The sequence below is a fragment of the Coccidioides posadasii genome, chromosome 1 (assembly GCF_018416015.2).
Source record: "Coccidioides posadasii str. Silveira chromosome 1, complete sequence".
Lineage (NCBI taxonomy): Eukaryota > Fungi > Ascomycota > Eurotiomycetes > Onygenales > Onygenaceae > Coccidioides > Coccidioides posadasii.
Genome location: NC_089407.1, coordinates 5,285,664 through 5,303,254, shown reverse-complemented (window position 1 = coordinate 5,303,254; position 17,591 = coordinate 5,285,664). Strand labels below are relative to the sequence as shown.

Genomic DNA, 17,591 nt, shown 5'->3' with positions numbered 1-17,591 from the left:
TGGATTGCGAAAAATGAAAGATTTCGGGGTGATAAAAAGTATAAAATTATCGACCGACTATTGTCGATAGTGATTCCAAAGATTGAGGAGCGGAGTGTATTGGGCAAAGCCACGGCCATCTCTGGTAAAAGGCAAGAAATGGATTCTGAGCTAGCTTGTCCCACTCCTCGTAATTATGGAGCGAAATACCTTATAAGCTTGGTGGTTTCCAACGGTGACCTCAACATCGCGCGTTCGAATCCCGTCGCCATCACCAACAATCAACCCATTGTTTTGTTCCACCCCAAAATCCACACGGGGTTTAAAACTACGGACACACAATTATTATCCCCACTTCTACCGCCCCTCAACTTCTGAGTTCCATTGAATGCTTGCACTCACCTCGCCATCGCAGAAAGATTCATTTGTTCCTATCTGGTCTTCGATCTCTATAATTTGTTAGCCATGTCTGCCGCTTCTGCCGCCTGTATTTTCTGCAGGATCATCAAGGGTAAGCTCCCAACGGCTTCCCGTGCCCAAAGGTCCCCATTGACATCATACTTCCCGCAGCCCTTCTATTGCCGGGATGTCGCGCTTTTGTGAATTAATTTCTAACAGCGCCTTAGGAGAAATCCCTTGCATGAAGCTCTTTGAGAGCGAAAGGGTGCTGGCATTCCTCGACATTCAGCCACTGAGCCGAGGACATGCGGTTCGTTCTTCCATACCAGTTGTCTGACTTGAAACATCACTCGCGCATCTGCCTCGATACCGTGACAAGTTATGGCACCGCGCGGTAGTTAGATCAGCGTGCCGAGTTCCCAAAGGGCCATTTATTAACGTATCTTCTTTTCACCACCAGCTCGTAATCCCCAAATACCACGGTGCCAAGCTCACTGACATCCCCGATCAAGACCTCACCGAGCTGCTGGTAAGCAAAACGCGCCCCTCTCGCCGCCCCAAACTCACATTTTTTACGCCACAATGCGTATCTCGGCAACAATTGGGCTAAAAACAGCGAATCAACAGCCCGTCGCTAAGAAAATTGCCCTCGCCGCTGGGGCATCGGATTTCAATATCCTTCAAAACAACGGCAAGATTGCTCATCAATTCGTCGATCATGTAAGCTTCATCTCCCCTCAAAACACAGGAACCAAAAATGGACAATGCTAATCTTTTTATAGGTCCATTTCCATATGGTAAGAAAAACATTTTGTCCCTTCGTGCGCACCTTTGGTGCTGCCTAAGTTGTTAGTTGTATCCCAAGGAACTGGTTAACGATGGCGACCTAGATTCCGAAACCAAACGAGACCGAAGGTCTCACCGTAGGCTGGCCCGCGAAGGACGCGGATATGGACTCTCTTAAGGAGCTCTGCAACGAACTTAAATCAAAAATGTAAAGTAAAACTCTTTAAGAAGCATCCTCTGTGCTTGAGGGAGTATCTGATCCTCAAATACATCTCTCGAGCGCGTCTACAAATCTATGTTGTAGTTTCAAAGCGGAAATAAAAATTGAAACAGCTGGGAGAAAACGTCGTCTTCGCAAGGAAATATGTATGTACTTTGCACAAAAACACCTTGGTGTTCATTTATTTTTTGGATCAGAGAAGAATCTTCCAGGAGAAGGAGCGCAGGATAGAGAGCACAGGAGAGGCGAGTTTAATGTACAGGACCAGTCCTATATGCTTCAAGTCACGTAATCAAAGGGGAATCAACTGTATGCCATCCGTTTTCTCCATAATCCGACGGTTTAGGAAAGAAAAGCAACCATGCAAAGGTCCCGAAGCAAGTAAAAATGTAATCAAGCAAAAGAATGAGTACGACTTTTCGATCTCTTTGCCCACGATAGGGCCACAGAGATAATTGGCATCAAGCTTCTGAGCAAACGTTCCTGAAAAGAAGCCAAGGCTAAATGCCGTGTTGAGTGGTCGAAAAAGTTAGAACAAAGAGGAGAGAACAAGAGCGACAATCGACTTCAACTTCTAATCGACTTCATCGCCATCACTATCAACAAGAATCTGTCTCGTGGTGACAATTTCAAAGCTGCGCTTCTCGGAAATATGAGTCTTGAGACTATCTGCTCTGGATGATGTAGCTTTCTTGGCTTCGCGGCGTGGAATAGCGCCGAGGCGGTCGTATAGAGATCGTGCCCGCACGAATGGGTCAAGGTACCAATAGTTGTCATGCAATTGAGAAGCAATGTTGTTTCGCGTTTTCATAAGTTCCGCTGATTCGGCCATTGCAGAGGCGCCATTTGTTGATATCCATGACTTCGTAGCAAGCTGGAACTCAGCGGCGTATTGGAACCGTTTGCTGATCAAGGTCTCCATCGCGTTGGTATCCTCCTGCCTTGAATTTTCCCCTACTTCCGGCTCGATATATTTGTATGTATATGGGTTGTCACCACCCATTTCCTTGATGAGCTGGCTACGTGAAACATATGCTTCAAGGTCTTCAGCGGTCTTTGTGAAATGGACTTTAGCAGCAACGACTGGATCTAACCAGCCTTTGATGACAGTCCAAATACCTGTAGATATGTTTAGTACTTCACATGTGAGATATTAGTTGAATGTGCCATACCGGAAAATATCCATGGGGCTTTGTGCACAAGAATCACACCAAGACTCTCAGGGTAGTTAGCTTCGAAGCACTTGATCATGAACTTTACTGGAGCATAGTCCTATGGTTGACAATCAATATGAAGGTCTCGAGCATAGCGAGGGACGTGGGCCGTCTTACCATGTTTGCGAGAGAAAAGTCGGTCATGTCAAAGATAAGGGCCTTTTGGTCAAATTAGCATACATGTTTGCCGTGAAGGCGTTGGGAGACCCACAGCTGTCTCCGCCGGCTTTTCCAATAATAATCTTGACGTTTCGATCAGATAGACAGTGTAATTTTCTAGTGCCGCTTCGGAATGTATTCCAGCCTTGTGCAGTCTCACTCTAATGTAACAGACTGGTCTGCCGGCTTTGTCCTTCCCATGTATAAAGCTCTCGCCAAGTCGGAGTAAATTCATGAAGTCTTCGGAATCCTTTTTAATCGCGGGATCGCTGCTTTTTGTTCCTTCAAGGGCGCCAGCGTCTCCAACTTTCATAATCTTCTCTTCAAGATTAATGGCTTTGGCTCTCCAGTGTAGGGCAGATATTAACATGATCATCGCCCGATTCACGTCCCATTTCCGGGCGCGAAGGAAGCGGAGTAGAAGGGCATCAGGGTGGTCTTGCTTCACCATACTCCAAAACGCAATTCTTAACTGTTCTGGTGTATGGGTGGAGAGAGCATCGTAAAACTCCTTGGTTTGGCCATATTTATCTTCGACATCGGAAGATTTCACACCATGCTCTTCAGCATTTCCATCTTTTTTACCAAACAGGCCGAGTTTGCGCTTAGGCTTCTTCGGGTCGGAAGCAGTGTCACTAGGCGATGTTGGTGGAGTCAGCTGCCTCTCTTCTGGGGAATCTGCAACTCCGAATAATTTAAAAAGCGCGCCCCAGAATTCTTTTAGCTTCGCTTCCTCCTCCAACGTAAGGTTGCCGACGTGGCCGGTAGGGATTTGCTCAGTCATAGTTTGTAGAATCTCAGGGTTTTGCAGCTCGTCGGCGAAAGACTCGTCGTGTATCTTAACTATCTTAGGGTCCCCAAATGGCCAAATACTCGTATATGAATTGCTCAATGCTAGACCGCCGCACAAAAGAACTAGGGAAATCGAAAATGTCCAGAGAGAGGATGCTTTCGAGGTAGCAACGGTGGAAGAACGAGGGACGAATGTCAGGACGTGAAAGCGAGAGACAATAGGGCTGATTTTGGTGCTGGAGGCCTGCCTATCCTTGAGCCAAAACCGGGTGTCCGCGCGTCGTTTGCCAAACTGGAATGCTGCCTTGAGCTGAGAAGGTAGCACACGGCGCAGAAAACAAGCACTCATTCACAAAAACAACAAACGATAGGATAGCGAGTGACGGGCGAGTGTCAACGAAATGTCCTTTTCCTTTTTATTTTTATTTTTATTTTTACTTTTTTCTTTTTTTTTTTTTTTTCCCCCGTTGGGGAGCGGAAGAAAAGTTATAGGCTAAGTCGGCGAGGAGGGAGCGAAGGCGGCGGCGGCGGCGGCAAAGGAGGGGCAATCGAGTGCACTGCCGGGGTTGGTGGGAACACCAACGTGGCTTGGAAACGGTGGGACGGAAGATGAAAAAACCTTTTGGAGGACAGGGAGGGTTTTCGTACCTGGAACCGTCAACCAGACTGCCGTCTTTCGATATCGCTCACTTTTTTCGCCATCCAACTTTCGGCGCCTCTGCGCGCGCTGGCAGAAGTCTCCCCAGAACAACCCGAAACTCACCGCCCCACGTGACCCGGTTCTGGATGGACAAAAATAGCAGCAGCCCGAAGTCAATCGTTGTAGCTCTGGAAACCCGCAGACGACGGGGAGCTGGCCCGAGGACTACGTCAGTGGAAGGGTGTGGTTCGACCTTTTTTTTTTTTTTCAAGTTTCCCATTCCTTTCACATAACGTGTATACAGTTCAAGGGAAATTTTGAGAAAAATGGAATCAAGTGGCCGACGGTCGACCTCACGCCCGAGACCTTCCTCCCGTCCAACTACACCACTCCGTCCGAGCTCAAGATCGTCTCTCCGTGAACAGAGCTTTGGAGGCAGCCTGGGCGGTGCACATTCGATGCAGCCGGCGATCAATGCTCTAGAACCGCAATTCGCAGAGCTCTCCGATTCCATGGCTGACCTGGAAGCTAATTTCATGCACCTCCAACTCCTACATGAGAGTCTCTCCCGTTTCAGTGAAAGCTTTGCTAGCTTCTTGTATGGGTTGAACATGAACGCGTTTTGCGTTGATTTTCCGGAGGCTAGCTTTGTCCCTGCATAATGGCAGAGATGCGATGGCATTGCTGACAGCTGCACTAGGCCCCTGTCCCAGACTCATTTCGGCGAGCAAAGGAGGCTGCCTGTGAGTTAGTCGTCATCCTGATCGGCGAGAGGCAAGAGAAAAGAAAAAAGAGGCACATAAAATCTAACATTTCCATATTTAGCGGAATCCCCCCCAACTCCCGAGCCAACCCAGCCTGAAGTCGATCCCGAAACCACTTTCTTGTAAGTTCTTCTCCATTACTAGGTTCATGTCCGAGGCTAATGTATCCGTGCCAGGACAACCGATACGTCTTTCGTCGATAATCCGCCCACGTCCTTGAAACAGTGCTCGAAGTTCTCTGCACCAGGCGCTTCCACGACTTCGCCAACAACGGGTGCAAGTCGAGGAAGTGCAAGAGGTCGGTACACTACAAGAGGGACCACGGGCCGGCAGCAACGAGGGAGCGGCCTAGCAAGGCCTCGGGGAAGAGGAGTTCGCTGACTCCCACAACATCGGCTCTCCCGAACACTATCCCTTTGTTTGGCTTAAAAATAGAGCATAAGTGCTGTTTGTATGCACTTTGTCACCGTTCGAGAACCGTGATTTTCACTGGATCTGCGGCCCGAGAACTCTTTTTTTTTCTTTTCTATTTTGACGAAATGGTGGAAAGGTATACGCGCTACGCGCTGAAACCTCACGGCTACCACCCAACATCCGAAATATTTGGCACCAAGGGCCATCTGCGGGGGCAATAACTCCAAAACAAGCATTTCCCGCTTTGAGCTCCAGAGATGTCCATGGAGTTTCGCTGCAATGGCCTATGAAGGCTTGAAATTTTGCCACGAATATACTTTGGTTGAGTGGAGCCAACTGGCTCCAATGCATAGGTTCAATACGATAATGCTAGCAATATCGCATTTGTCAACCTGAACTCAATGTCCGAGAGAAAACCTGTCATACGCTGTATAGCTTTAATCTCTCTCTAGCATTATGATCCCCATAGTGTCATTTCAGACGGGCGATTCGGGAGAAAGAGTAAGGTCTTGGCGTTGGTGCCTTGATCTAGATACTATTTTCTAAACGTGACGAGATCGAACATAAGTAACGTTAAAAACGAGAGAACCATCCTTCGAGGCAAAAACACAAGAGGAAAAAAAAAAAGGTCCCTATTACCATATTGATACATTGAATCTTCATTCAAACGCGTAATTCATCAACCGGAACTACTATGCCTTAAAGAGAGCGCAAGGTATAGAATAACAGATAAGCGTCGGCATCCAGCACCTCCGCCTCAGTAGCCCACGTAACTCGATCATCGTTGAACTTAAACCACTATTACCTCGTAGTCAGCGTCTGTTGAACACAATCGAAAAAGATCGCCGCGAATACACAAGACGGCGTTAGCTTACCAGTTCGCCCTGCCGGCAATAAGCAAGATAGTGACCAGAGTCAATGTCCCCTATGTGGACTACCACACTTAGCAAGTCATAGGTATACTTCAAGACATTTTTAGAGTGAGAGCGTGTGGTGTACGGCGCCATGTTTATCGACAGCGGGAAAGAAACTTTGGCGTCTACCTTCTCCGAGACGGAGCGATGTCGCTCAAACCGCTGGATTAGAAGTATCAGCAATTTGTATCGTAAAGGCCAAGGTGACGAACCTTGAGCTGCATGCATAATATCACCGGCAAATTTCGAAGTCTAAGTTGCTTCGTAGCTCCTTGTGGTGTTCCGCACCAGCTGCAACTGTAATCGCTCGCAGGCAATTCTTCAGGAGCTGTGTAGCTCTCTAAGCAGCCGTTGAGGGTTGGCGTCGTATCCGACTCTCCAGGCGTCCAATGCAATGCTTTCTTCTTCCTCTGTACCTGGAAAGCAAGACTTAGGTCCATGATTGGGTCTTCAGTGCGGTTTGTGTTTCCACAGTTATGGCAGGTCACGCTGCTTTGCAACTTGCCGAAAAACGCTTTATGGAAGAAGCAACGGCATCTCTGGTCATATCCGTCAACTCGATCCTCGGCTGTGGCATGGAGTTTATTGACAAGAAACTGATAGAATTCATGGGCATCTTGTTGCTGATACCCGGCAAGGTCCTACAAGCGAGGGAAGTCAGTTGATATCTCACTGGTGATTGTCTTTCAGAAGAAACTTACAGGGGATGATTGCCATGAACTCAACAGCAGATTCAGGCAGTTGAATCCTTCTTGTTTTTCATCGTTATTAAATTCTGCGAATGTCTCTGCAACTTGGCACACAAAACAGTTCGCCTCGGAACAGTCATAGATGCGATGACCGTGTCCGAGAAAATAAGATGTGAGCAGGGGCTCATGGAACAATGTCTGCATAATAACGTTCATGTAACACGTCTGGCCAAGGTTATACAAGCCTCTCACGCCATCCTTCCCACAGAGCCGTTTGCTACTGTTAGATGTCAAGTAGGAAGCGTCCTCTGTATCAGGGTCGGCTAGAGTCTCAGCAATAGTGCGCTTCTTTGAAGTCGAATCCGTGCGCTGGATTATTCTAGACGTATCCCATAGTACCCTGTCCACCTCACTGTCGTATATGAAGTCATCACAGCCTTGACACCATATTGATCCACTTCGGCAGTCAGCGACTTTTGCCGATTCGTTAGCGAAACCATCAAATTGAATTAGGCATAACCATTCTCACAGAATAAATGACCGGTCATCTCCCGATGAGCCGCTCGACCGTCCCGCGATCGACTAGCCGGGCAGTGCAGGCACTGATATAATGGTTTGAAAGACAACCGTCGTGTGGAAGCGGAGCGTGGCTGAGGAAGCTCCCGGAACACTTGAGGTAGCGAGGACTGGGATTCCCGCACAAGGAGAAGGGAATCGTAGAACTGGCCAGCAGTTCTAGAGTTGCTCTCAATTATTTCCCTGAGGTGTTCTATTCAGGTCAGCGACTGCTTATCCTCAACAGATCGCGAAGTGAAGCTATACCACAGCCAAATTCTGGTGTCACGCTAATAACAGCGTCTGCCATGCTGCTATAAAACGAAAAAGGGCCAGAATTCAGGTCGAGTCCAGGATAGTTAAAAGGAAAAAGTGACTGAGACCTCAAGTGATAAGATGATCAGAAAGACATGGAGAGGAAGAATAAGATACTGATAAAGCTGGGCTAAGTAGGTGCAGTGCTCTGTTGGTGCTGATTTGCTGCTACAGCAAATCAATCCTTCAATAAAATAAACCAACTCAATAAAAAAAAGGTATTAGAGCTAGGGACAAGTCTCATATGCTGTAATAAATGGAACGGTATCGGGTGTGGATGACCTCAGGCTGATATCGAGATCAAGGTACCAGTAGCCAATCCGTTACCAAGGAACAAAGTGAAGCTAAAAACTGAACCTCTTGCAACAACACAACACTCTGTCTACAATAAGGGATAAATCTTGACATCTTTGAAAACCCAGACTCCTTTCCAAAGTGCACATCCACAAGTGATGACAACCTTGTCAATCTTGATATCACGTGATCCTAGTGTGATTTCGTCTGGCAAACCTGGAGAACCTCACCTTTCTTTTCTGTTGAGCCTTGCTTGACTCGGTGTCTTCAGTCTCAGAAGAATTTTCACTCTGTAAACTTTTGTTTCTGCATTTCTCTCTGCAGAGATGAGCAATACTCAATCAGGGTGCTAAGCACTGCAGTTTCTCCTTTTCACGTTTCGCTCTACCATATAACCTGTGTCATGAATTAAGAGTTTCAAATCGCCTCTTACTGTTTCTTGTCCACTTCCACTTATAGGGTGTGGAAGTCGCCCTCTTAGAATATGAATATTCTTTGACACACAGTTGATTTTCGTTCCAAAATAATCTGTGGTACCATAGCTCTCAAAAGTTCTCTTTGGCACATACCTTGCTTTGGATGGATAGGAAGTGACGCAAAACAAAGGACAGTTCAATGAGAATGATTACATATTTTCTCTTTCCCAGACCCTATTCTTACATGATCCTCTGCTTTAATCGTCTCAAAGATAAAGGAAGCCCATGTTGGCGCCCTTCTCTACAATAAGGTGTGCATCTTTAGGAACCATTAAGCCTAGTAGCTAGTGATCAGCTCACCCGGGTTAAAGTGAAATACCTGCATTGTTTTACCCCTACAGAGATGTGACCCTAATCCATGCATCAAGCTGGTGTTTCATGGTTTTCCCTTGTTAACACAAAAGTGTAGGGCTGTCAAGCCCTTATATACATGAAAATTGCCAAGGACAGACCTAGAATATGACCATGAGCATATTAGATCTGCAGATCTTTTGCTAGAGTCACAGAAATTGTCAGTATAACAAAACAAGGCATTTGCTTGCAACACTAACTCTCAGTGAAAGTGTGTTGTGGTAAGCCCACATTATAATTAGGCTGTGGTCGAGGGATTTTTAGAGGGATGCGATTGCCATAGCATTCATGGAACCCTTTGACGAGACTTGCAGAGGGCAGAAAAGAAAATCAATGACTTGGATGGCTTGGGGCTTGCCTTTTGTTCTAGATTCTCATGCGTTGATTCCAGTGAATCCTCATCGCCAATTCACACACACACACACACACACATATATATATATATATATATATATGTAGGTATGTGCTCTCAGAACTCCAGGATCCTTTAAGGAAACTGTACATTTACGCCTTTTAGATGCTTGAACTCCAAGTATGGCATGCTCTCTATGGAATGATGTATCAGAAGATAGCCGTGGATAGCCCAGATGGATTCAAAACTGGCCAGATCACCGTCATACGGTCCCAAATAGACAAGGGTTTTCGTCTGTTAAATAGAAATAGAAATCGAAATTCCGCTCCGGGTTACGAGGCGAAATCGAAGAGTAAGAACCATTCAAAACCAGCAAATATATCTCTTATGAGCAAGCTATTTATTTTACTATTACTGTGTCAGGTGTAGCAAGATTGTAGACTGACTTCTTCTTTGGTTAGGTTTGGCAGGGTGGTGTGTAGGACATTATCAACAATCCCGTTCACCAAAATTGCACAAGCCCACAGCTCTACTGCATCATGTGAGTCTGTCCATACAAGCTTCGGAGATGGTTATTGCATCATCGCTTCCTAGGATTTCATCGATGCTCATTTTGATTGATGGTTGCCCTGGACATAGATGTTATAAATGGGAACAGACTAGGCCAAACAAAAGCAGGCTGTATTCGCGACGAATCCCTTCTGCTGCGACAGGTCAAGAGATGCAGAGCTGTCCATCTTCGAAAGGATGCACAGAAAGCTTGGTATCAGCCTTTGGAGACAGAACAATTTAACCCCGTCCGAATAATTGGTCGTTTTCTTGCCCCTCGCACAAAGAAAAAAGAAGAATGTTGCAAGTAATCGCTAGTTGCCTAGTCGCCGACCCAGTGTATGAGCCGTGACGGGGTTCTTTATGACTCATTCCCGCCCCTTGTAAATGCGGCTGGTTAGAGGGAATGTCGGAGCTTCAGGGGTGCGAAGCGCTCCGTGCAAAAACAGCCAGCTCGGGGTTTGAGGCATGTGTCCCGGATTGAAGGAGGAGCCCGATATATATGTCGGTTTAGCGGCCAGGGATATCTTATGAAAATTACTGCTAGGACATCTCTCAAACGAAACTCGGCCAATATCTTGCTTGTGTACTCCGTACACCGTAGTCAGTTACATATGTATCCCATCCTGTTAGCTGGTATGTGATGGAATATCATCTTCAGTACTCCGTACGGAATATTGCATTCTCAAATGGAGAGTCAGAGTCAGGCTATTATCCCACGGGGTTCGTCTGGCGGATGCACGCCGACTTTGGTGTATGACAACGCTCAGGACATACATATGTCCAGTACATACAATGTACGAACAAGGGACCTGGTACACCGTTTCTGAGCCAGGCCAAAGGCAGGTTGTTGACGCAGTGTTCTATGGGGCGATCTTCAGCACAAAAATTTTAGCGCCCTTTTCTCTTTTTTCCCATCCGGAGTCAGAGTGCCGTGTATTCCGACACGGGGCCCAGAGAATCCGTCTTGACGAGGGAGCCGTTTGCCGCGAGGCGTGCTGAGTGGAGCCCGACATGAGGAAAATGGCGCGAAAAAAAAACTGTCTAAAAGTGTCGGGAGGAAAAATTATGAATTTGGACTAATATGCATGTATCCGATGTCACTTGGAATGTATTATGCTCTGGAACTCCTTCCGAGTACTCCGTATAGTACATCCAATCGAGCGAGGAAGAATTCTCAGATGGGCCAGCCCGCATAGCTTCATCTGGCTAACTAGGTAATAGTTACAGGCGACACGTCGCCAGACGGATTCCCAAACTTGGTATCAAATGTTCTCCTGGCCTTAATGCAGGAATTCCCATGAACATGTAAAATACCAGGGGCTCGGTCTTGCATCGTGCCCGTCATGCTCAAAATTCAACCTGCGCGCGTGATGCTCTGGATTAGTGAGCCGGATGCTGTTGTTAATCTATGTCCGACCGACGCTTGGATCCCCCCTGCTGTCGTTGGGAGGGTGAGCTGTCAAGCCCCGCAGGCTGCACGTATGTGTGTACAAACATCCAGTACAGTAGTGACTTGATCGAATAAGCTCTCGGTATACGAAATGAGTACGAAGTGCACATGTATCGGATGTCGTGTCAGTGTCAGCCCGCATCTGCCTGAGCTCTTGGAACCGAGTGAGGAGAGAGGCATGAGGACGCTGGAATGCAAGCGGTATCATTGCCGAAGTGAGTCAAGTCCTCATCCCACGCCCTTGACTTGCCCATCTCGGCCACCGATAACTGCGATTACGAGTCCCTTCAGCTAGGGGCCGAGGATGACTATTTACAGCAGAGTGAGGGGAAACCATCATCATCCAGCCTCCAGTTTGGCATCAATATCCATAAAATTACCGCAGCATTACAGTTTGTTACGAGCCATGGCGGCCTGCGGAAGAACCGGGACCGGCGTCACTGGTGGTTTTAAAAGGAAAAGTGTGCGGATGACAAATGCTTCCTTCGTGGCTGGACCTTGCGATATCCGAGCTGCAGGGCCTATCAAGAGCTTCCAAGAAAAAGCTTGAAAGAGGAGAGGGACACCCCTACTTTGATATCATTGCACTTGAAGTGCGGAGTACTCCGTACAGCGGATAGGACCGACAGTTAACCATGCATGTATTTGCTGTGTCGGACAACAAGCATGGATGGAAGTACTCTACATGCCCACATCGAGTACAGAATACCTAGCCGTCTATCCGCCTACCTGGGCCCATATTCTCAAGACCGGTTAGGCGGGCCAAGTGTTTCTGTCAAGCCTGACAGGGTTGGCACCGTGCAGGGCGGGAGAGGCCCAGGTCATGCGGAGCTAACAAACGATGAATCTCCCCACCACGTTTAGCGTCATCGACCGGTGATGTCGACGCGGATCATCGCATGGATAAAATTGGCTATGGTGGTTATCCTGGCAGTTTTTTGCCGGACAAGCCTCCACATGTACGGAAAGACGGGTGTCATATCGGGGATACTCTGCTTGCTCTTGGGAGAATACACTGAAGAATGTCTTGTGTGGGAGTTTCATCTTTCGAGTTGTCTCCAGCCTCATCTCCGGAAAACTTCAGGAACTGATCAGAACAAGCTTTGCCGTCTTTCGGTTCTTTTCCCTGAGAAGCTTTGATGCATGGAAATTGTTCCTGCAATTAATCATGAGCTCTTATGGGATTGACTAATTATTTGGCAACGAGGTACCCAACGACTAACCCAAACCCCCTCCAGAGCTTAATTTTGTTTATCAAGGCCGAACTCTGGCCGCCTCAAGAAAGCTCCGACCTGTTCGTTCGGACGACACTCAGCTCATTAATAATAGCCCAGCTCCGCTCTTTCTCTTGTCTTCTTTTTGTGAAGCTAATATTTCCATCTTCTTCTTTGCTCTTTCATTCTCCCTTCGTTTGAAACGACTGCTTTCTCTCATATACTTGTATGGTGTGCTTTATCTTGCCGCGAAGCTGCAGTGACCCTCGCTTGGATCCCCAGCAGCCATTCTCTTGCCAGACTGGAAATCGATCCCAGCTACGGAGTACTCTTCTTCGCTAATGCTGCGGCTATCTGCTTTCCCTGCCCGTCTGGGCGTGTTTTTATTCCTCCTGTCCTTCGGAGTAAACGCACAGCCGCATGGTAACGAACATGGCTCAATGGACATGCACAGCGCGATGCCTGCAGGCGCTAGCCCATCAATGAGTACGAGCGCGAAAGTTGCCGAGCCTTCTGGCCCAATAAGTTACTTCGCCCATGGAGAACATTTTGGAGTTATCCTGGGTCACATCGTTCTTATGGTACTTGCTTGGTTCTTCATCCTTCCGATTGGTATGGATAGGGAAGCTTCCGGGTCGATTCTACACATGCTAATTGCATTTACAATCCAGGTGTCATGTTTAGCGTTGCGCGATCTCACCTCTCTCTCCCCGTTCAATTCCTCTTCCTCGTCGTCAATGCGGTCGGTCTGCTCTTGGGCATTATCTACAACACCCAAACTCCGGACCTCTATGTGAATAATTCTCACCATAAAATTGGGTGGATCGCTACCTGGGTCATGATCGCTGAAGTCGTCATGGGTCTGCTCTTTGCCTATTCGGGGAGAAACAGGTATGTTGCGGGTAGCGCCTATGAAAGGCTTGCTTTCCTCCCAGTATCGCAGGATACGCCACAGGATAGTCGGGCCTCATACTCCCGTGGAGATTATCAATATCGCTGGTCGGGAGATAGCGGGCAGGGTACCGAGAGATGCTCTTCGTCTTTGCGTAGCCCTCGATCTAGCTCGATGGAGCGAGGGCGTAGCCTATCTCGGGACAATGATGTCGACGATTTCGAGGAGAAGCCAATCAACGAGGCTGGCCATATCACTAGACCACGAAAATTTTTAGGATCTCGCTTCCTGGACAAGTATCTCGCGCACCGTATTCCAGGTCTACTTTCTCAGCGCGCTCTGAATATTTTAAAGGTGATATATGTTATTATCGAGAGAACTATTCTTCCCCTTGGCTTCATTGCACTGGTTAGTGGTGGAGTTACCTATGGCGGCATATTTGTAAGTTCAGGCTGTAAGGAAAGTAAAATGGCCAGCTGTCGATAAAGCTGACAGTCCATGCACAGAGAGGCAACAACATCTTCAATGGTCTTGCCCACTTTATCAAAGGAGGTATTTTCCTGTGGTATGGGCTTCTCACATTGGGAAGATGGCTTGGGTGCTTTGCCGACTTTGGATGGGCATGGAACATCAAGCCATCCCATGCCATTGTTGGATGGAAATCCAGGGTACCTACCGGTGAATTCACCGAGTCTCTTGTTATTTTCCTTTACGGATCTAGCAACGTATTCCTTGAACATTTAGCCGCATGGGGAGGAGCTTGGACTGCGCAAGATCTGGAGCATGTGTCGATTTCGATAATGTTTTTTGGTGGAGGATTGGTGAGTTGGGCAATTGTTGCTTGAAAGGATCTCTAAAACTAACGGCCGAGTCAGTGCGGTATGCTTTCAGAGTCACAACGTGTTCGGGATTGGATAAATATGAGTGTGCTCCCTGCGCCAACCAATGTTGAACAGCCCGCCAAGGACGAGGTATGGCAAGCGCCGAAGACGCAGAGACTATCACTCAACCCGATGCCTGCCATAGTGATACTTTTGTTGGGCTTGATGATGAGTTCGCACCATCAAGCAAGTATGGTTTCGACGATGGTGCATTCGCAGTGGGGAATGCTCCTCGTTGGATTTTCCATGGCTCGTGCAGTCACCTATATCATCCTTTACCTCAATCCACCAAGTTCGTTGCTACCATCCCGACCACCCTCTGAGCTTGTCGCATCGTTCTGTCTTATTTCTGGCGGGCTTATCTTTATGCTGAGCGTAAGTGTAACCTCGAGGGCGATGAAAGTTTTAACGGTCGTTTCACTGATAGCCACTAGACCAAGGATATCATCGAAGTAATGATTCACTACGACTTGAACGCAATGTTTGTGTTTACAGTTGCAATGGGCTTCACTGCCTTTGTGATGGCCTGGGAGATCGTCGCCATCTCTCTAAAGGCGTGGGCATCAAAGAAGACTGCTCCTCCGTCTCCTCAGGACCTCCGCTTTCCGGAGTGAAAAATGAACATTGTTACTGGCTCAAAGTTGATGCGCAATTGATCTTTTATTTATTCCCTCTCTTTTCATTTACTTGGATTGCCCTAGTTTTATACCCCTTATCGAGTTGGTTCATCTTGTTGCGATTTTTGGGTTGTCACCTTTAAAAGGTAAGTATGAATTTTTTGCGAAAAAGGCAACCAACAAAAAAAAAAAAAATGAAAAAAAAAGGCACAATGTGGAGATGAAAGGGAAGCTTAAGCATTGAAATGATTATGTATTTATGATAATGATAGTCTCTACTCAAATGTAACTACGTATTAACAAGTTCATATTCATCCAGCACCTGATAGTCTACCTCGTAGATTTTGTGAATTTGCTTGATAGGAGATTTCATGGGTCCATGGTTATGATGGCCGGGTCCTAGAGATTCTGATCGGCTTTACACAATGGACTCGGCTGGCGCATGAAACTGTGAGTAGCACAGCTTATCCAGTTGCATAGACCACGGTAGAGATTAATCCAAATGTGTTTCTGTACCTCGATACGGAGGACATACTTTTGATACGGGGCCAGGGATGTTCTTGGCGCGGGCTTCCACATCACGCTTTTGAGTTTACCGAACTAAGCTTTCCAGCGGCCAACCAAGCTAACGATCTAGGGAGCTGGGTGAACCTAACCGCATGGGTTATTGATCTCCGTCCAAAGATTTTACAAACCTCCAAGGACCCTGCTTTCTTGCATTGTGGATTTTCTTGCGTGGGAGAATTGGCCTTTCTTTTGGTGGAGGAGAGGCATTCTTTATTATTCAGTCGCTAACGAGTTTCTCGAGGCCAATTACGCATTCACCATCTGCCGTGTGTTCCCCTGGCGAAGTTGCTTGGATTGGGATGAGACGTTCAGGTTCGGATGGGATTATCAACGCAGAGATCTTAAAGTAATATAGGGATATTTCCTGTCGTATTCGATTCTATTCAGAATCCTTGGATTTGGCGGAGTGCGAGGTGCGTTCGCTTGCCAGAGAGCTCGACCACTTCTCCCGCCCAACTCTTTTCTCCCACCGCGATTGTATTACGGCCGACATTAGTTTGTGCTTTTCAAAAGCACTCCATCTTTGATTAATTTCCTTTCTTTATTCTCCTATCTACCTTCTCTATCCGCATCGTACTCCGACACCCCTCCGTTCGACGGTCCGAAGATAAAATGCCGCTAGCATTCCCCCCTCTCCCCTTCAGCCCTACACGGCTTCGATCGTACATACTCCGCCTCCCGCTTTTCACCAGAACTGTCCTAATAGCTATCGTCACCCTTTGCCTTTTGGATTTACAGCCGGCATGGAGCGTGGCGCGCTGGGGAGCATTGAAGCCGAGTGAAGTTAGCCTTATGAGCAGTAGGTATACACCCTGTGTCTTTTGGTATGATTTTGGAGAAAAGGACGTTTGCCTTGCTGACGAGGAGTGTTCAATGATTTCTTCACGGTTTAGTGCACCGTCTTAATACCTATCCAATCGTCCACCAGGGGTTTATTCACGCGTTTTTAAATATCTTGGCGCTGACGCCGCTGCTGGAGAGATTCGAGGCTGAATATGGAACGCTTACTTCGCTGGCTATGTTCTTTGGACGTAAGTCGTTATTCTCGGCACCTGAGATTGATCGAAAGGATGGAGGCTGACCTGCGACTTTAGCGCTATCGACGTTCCCTGGAGGCTTATATATACTCGTCGAGAAATGTATATTCCGCCAAGATACTGCTATTTTAGGATCAAGGTGCGCTTTTGAAGAGGGGCTTTTATATGGGCGCTGCTAATAGAGGGACATGTAGTATTTGGGTGTTTTTGCTACTTGCATCAGAAGCAATGAAGACCTACGCTTCAAACCCTCACTTCAGGTTCGTTGGGTGTGTTCTTTTTGAATGCTTTCTTTGCAGACATCACTGACTCATTGGCAGTCTGGGGACGTATAAGATTCCAACGTGGGCAACGCCACTGATTGGAACGATCTTCGTTTCCGCATTGATTCCGAACACTAGTTTCGTGGGCCACTTGTGCGGAATTGCCGTTGGATACGCCCGTAAGGGTTTCTCACACCCTGTTTTGGGGGAGAATCATTGCTGACTTTGTTTCGTAGTCGGACTTGGCTACCTAAAAATCCTTTTCCCTCCAGAGAAAATCCTACGATGGGTTGAAAGCAAATTGAACCTTCTGGGGATCCTCCCACACTACGTGTCGGTAGATCAGAAAACGTATGGGCGCTACGGAATATTGCCCACGGGCAATTCTTCCAGGGGCCCGGGCACGACAATGAGTTACTTTGGATCTACTCAGCGTTTAGGGCCGTAAATGGGTCTATTTTGAAAATGTCAGTCGCTCGGCATTTTACTCCATGCTTTTCACAAACATTAGCTCCCGATGCTGCCTTTGATATTGCATCTGAAAAAGAAGATTGAAGTGCGATTAGAAAGGATTGAGGAAGAGCATACTCTTCATGTATATGGTTAGATGAACTGCGTACTTATCTTTTTAATAATGATCTACGAAAAGTAATTTCCCGACGGCGACGGATCGGGTCCTTGCACAAAGTCGGGCTCTATATGCTACTGAACATTCCACGCTCGTGTTACCTTTCCATTGATAGTCTCATGTAGAATAATTTGCCGATGACAGTTAGTTAATGAATTGATCAAATGCACGCAGGAA

At 47.2% G+C, this 17,591-nt stretch overlaps 6 protein-coding genes across 6 annotated transcripts; 4 read left to right on the top strand and 2 right to left on the bottom strand.

The window, feature by feature from the left end:
- Nucleotides 1-338: 338 nt before the first annotated feature.
- HNT1 (Adenosine 5'-monophosphoramidase) lies at nucleotides 339-1,376 on the top strand (the record flags this gene model as incomplete). The annotated part of the gene is made up of 6 exons (XM_066123557.1): nucleotides 339-490; nucleotides 606-688; nucleotides 839-907; nucleotides 1,006-1,098; nucleotides 1,161-1,175; nucleotides 1,269-1,376. The coding sequence occupies exons 1-6, from the start codon at nucleotides 445-447 to the stop codon at nucleotides 1,374-1,376; spliced, it is 414 nt and encodes a 137-aa protein (XP_065979631.1). The 5' UTR covers nucleotides 339-444.
- D8B26_001514 (uncharacterized protein) lies at nucleotides 1,265-4,007 on the bottom strand. Its single transcript, XM_003065508.2, has 4 exons — nucleotides 2,810-4,007; nucleotides 2,716-2,757; nucleotides 2,557-2,656; nucleotides 1,265-2,503 (listed from the first exon to the last, which is right to left on the bottom strand). The coding sequence occupies exons 1-4, from the start codon at nucleotides 3,896-3,898 to the stop codon at nucleotides 1,959-1,961; spliced, it is 1,776 nt and encodes a 591-aa protein (XP_003065554.2). The 5' UTR covers nucleotides 3,899-4,007; the 3' UTR covers nucleotides 1,265-1,958.
- Nucleotides 4,008-4,491: 484 nt separating this feature from the next.
- DAM1 (DASH complex subunit dam1) lies at nucleotides 4,492-4,851 on the top strand (the record flags this gene model as incomplete). Its single annotated transcript, XM_003065507.2, has 1 exon — nucleotides 4,492-4,851. The coding sequence occupies exon 1, from the start codon at nucleotides 4,516-4,518 to the stop codon at nucleotides 4,849-4,851; it is 336 nt and encodes a 111-aa protein (XP_003065553.2). The 5' UTR covers nucleotides 4,492-4,515.
- Nucleotides 4,852-5,855: 1,004 nt separating this feature from the next.
- Nucleotides 5,856-8,261, bottom strand: D8B26_001512 (uncharacterized protein). The gene is made up of 6 exons (XM_003065506.2): nucleotides 7,793-8,261; nucleotides 7,500-7,739; nucleotides 6,983-7,443; nucleotides 6,494-6,922; nucleotides 6,243-6,443; nucleotides 5,856-6,165 (listed from the first exon to the last, which is right to left on the bottom strand). Exons 1-6 carry the CDS (start codon nucleotides 7,833-7,835, stop codon nucleotides 6,067-6,069), a joined length of 1,473 nt encoding a protein of 490 aa, XP_003065552.1. The 5' UTR covers nucleotides 7,836-8,261; the 3' UTR covers nucleotides 5,856-6,066.
- A 4,347-nt stretch (nucleotides 8,262-12,608) lies between these two features.
- D8B26_001511 (uncharacterized protein) lies at nucleotides 12,609-15,233 on the top strand. Its single transcript, XM_003065505.2, has 5 exons — nucleotides 12,609-13,141; nucleotides 13,201-13,862; nucleotides 13,928-14,242; nucleotides 14,297-14,677; nucleotides 14,737-15,233. The coding sequence occupies exons 1-5, from the start codon at nucleotides 12,871-12,873 to the stop codon at nucleotides 14,914-14,916; spliced, it is 1,809 nt and encodes a 602-aa protein (XP_003065551.2). The 5' UTR covers nucleotides 12,609-12,870; the 3' UTR covers nucleotides 14,917-15,233.
- An 865-nt stretch (nucleotides 15,234-16,098) lies between these two features.
- Nucleotides 16,099-17,431, top strand: RBD2 (Putative rhomboid protease; the record flags this gene model as incomplete). The annotated part of the gene is made up of 6 exons (XM_066123556.1): nucleotides 16,099-16,285; nucleotides 16,380-16,517; nucleotides 16,581-16,662; nucleotides 16,718-16,783; nucleotides 16,844-16,965; nucleotides 17,023-17,431. The coding sequence occupies 6 exons, from the start codon at nucleotides 16,099-16,101 to the stop codon at nucleotides 17,232-17,234; spliced, it is 807 nt and encodes a 268-aa protein (XP_065979630.1). The 3' UTR covers nucleotides 17,235-17,431.
- Nucleotides 17,432-17,591: the final 160 nt, after the last annotated feature.

What these genes read in the sequence shown, in the direction of transcription:
- D8B26_001511 (XM_003065505.2), top strand. Translation starts at nt 12,871, where the DNA reads ATGCTGCGGCTATCTGCTTTCCCTGCCCGTCTGGGCGTGTTTTTATTC. An exon ending in GTTCTTCATCCTTCCGATTG is followed by an intron (nt 13,142 to 13,200) that starts GTATGGATAGGG and finishes TTTACAATCCAG; the next exon opens with GTGTCATGTTTAGCGTTGCG. An exon ending in TGTTTTTTGGTGGAGGATTG is followed by an intron (nt 14,243 to 14,296) that starts GTGAGTTGGGCA and finishes CGGCCGAGTCAG; the next exon opens with TGCGGTATGCTTTCAGAGTC.
- D8B26_001514 (XM_003065508.2), bottom strand. Translation starts at nt 3,898, where the DNA reads ATGAGTGCTTGTTTTCTGCGCCGTGTGCTACCTTCTCAGCTCAAGGCA. An exon ending in AAAAGCCGGCGGAGACAGCT is followed by an intron (nt 2,758 to 2,809) that starts GTGGGTCTCCCA and finishes TTTGACCAAAAG; the next exon opens with GCCCTTATCTTTGACATGAC. An exon ending in ACTTTTCTCTCGCAAACATG is followed by an intron (nt 2,657 to 2,715) that starts GTAAGACGGCCC and finishes TGTCAACCATAG; the next exon opens with GACTATGCTCCAGTAAAGTT.
- D8B26_001512 (XM_003065506.2), bottom strand. Translation starts at nt 7,835, where the DNA reads ATGGCAGACGCTGTTATTAGCGTGACACCAGAATTTGGCTGTG. An exon ending in GTTCATGGCAATCATCCCCT is followed by an intron (nt 6,923 to 6,982) that starts GTAAGTTTCTTC and finishes CCTCGCTTGTAG; the next exon opens with GACCTTGCCGGGTATCAGCA. An exon ending in ATTGCCGGCAGGGCGAACTG is followed by an intron (nt 6,166 to 6,242) that starts GTAAGCTAACGC and finishes ACGAGGTAATAG; the next exon opens with TGGTTTAAGTTCAACGATGA.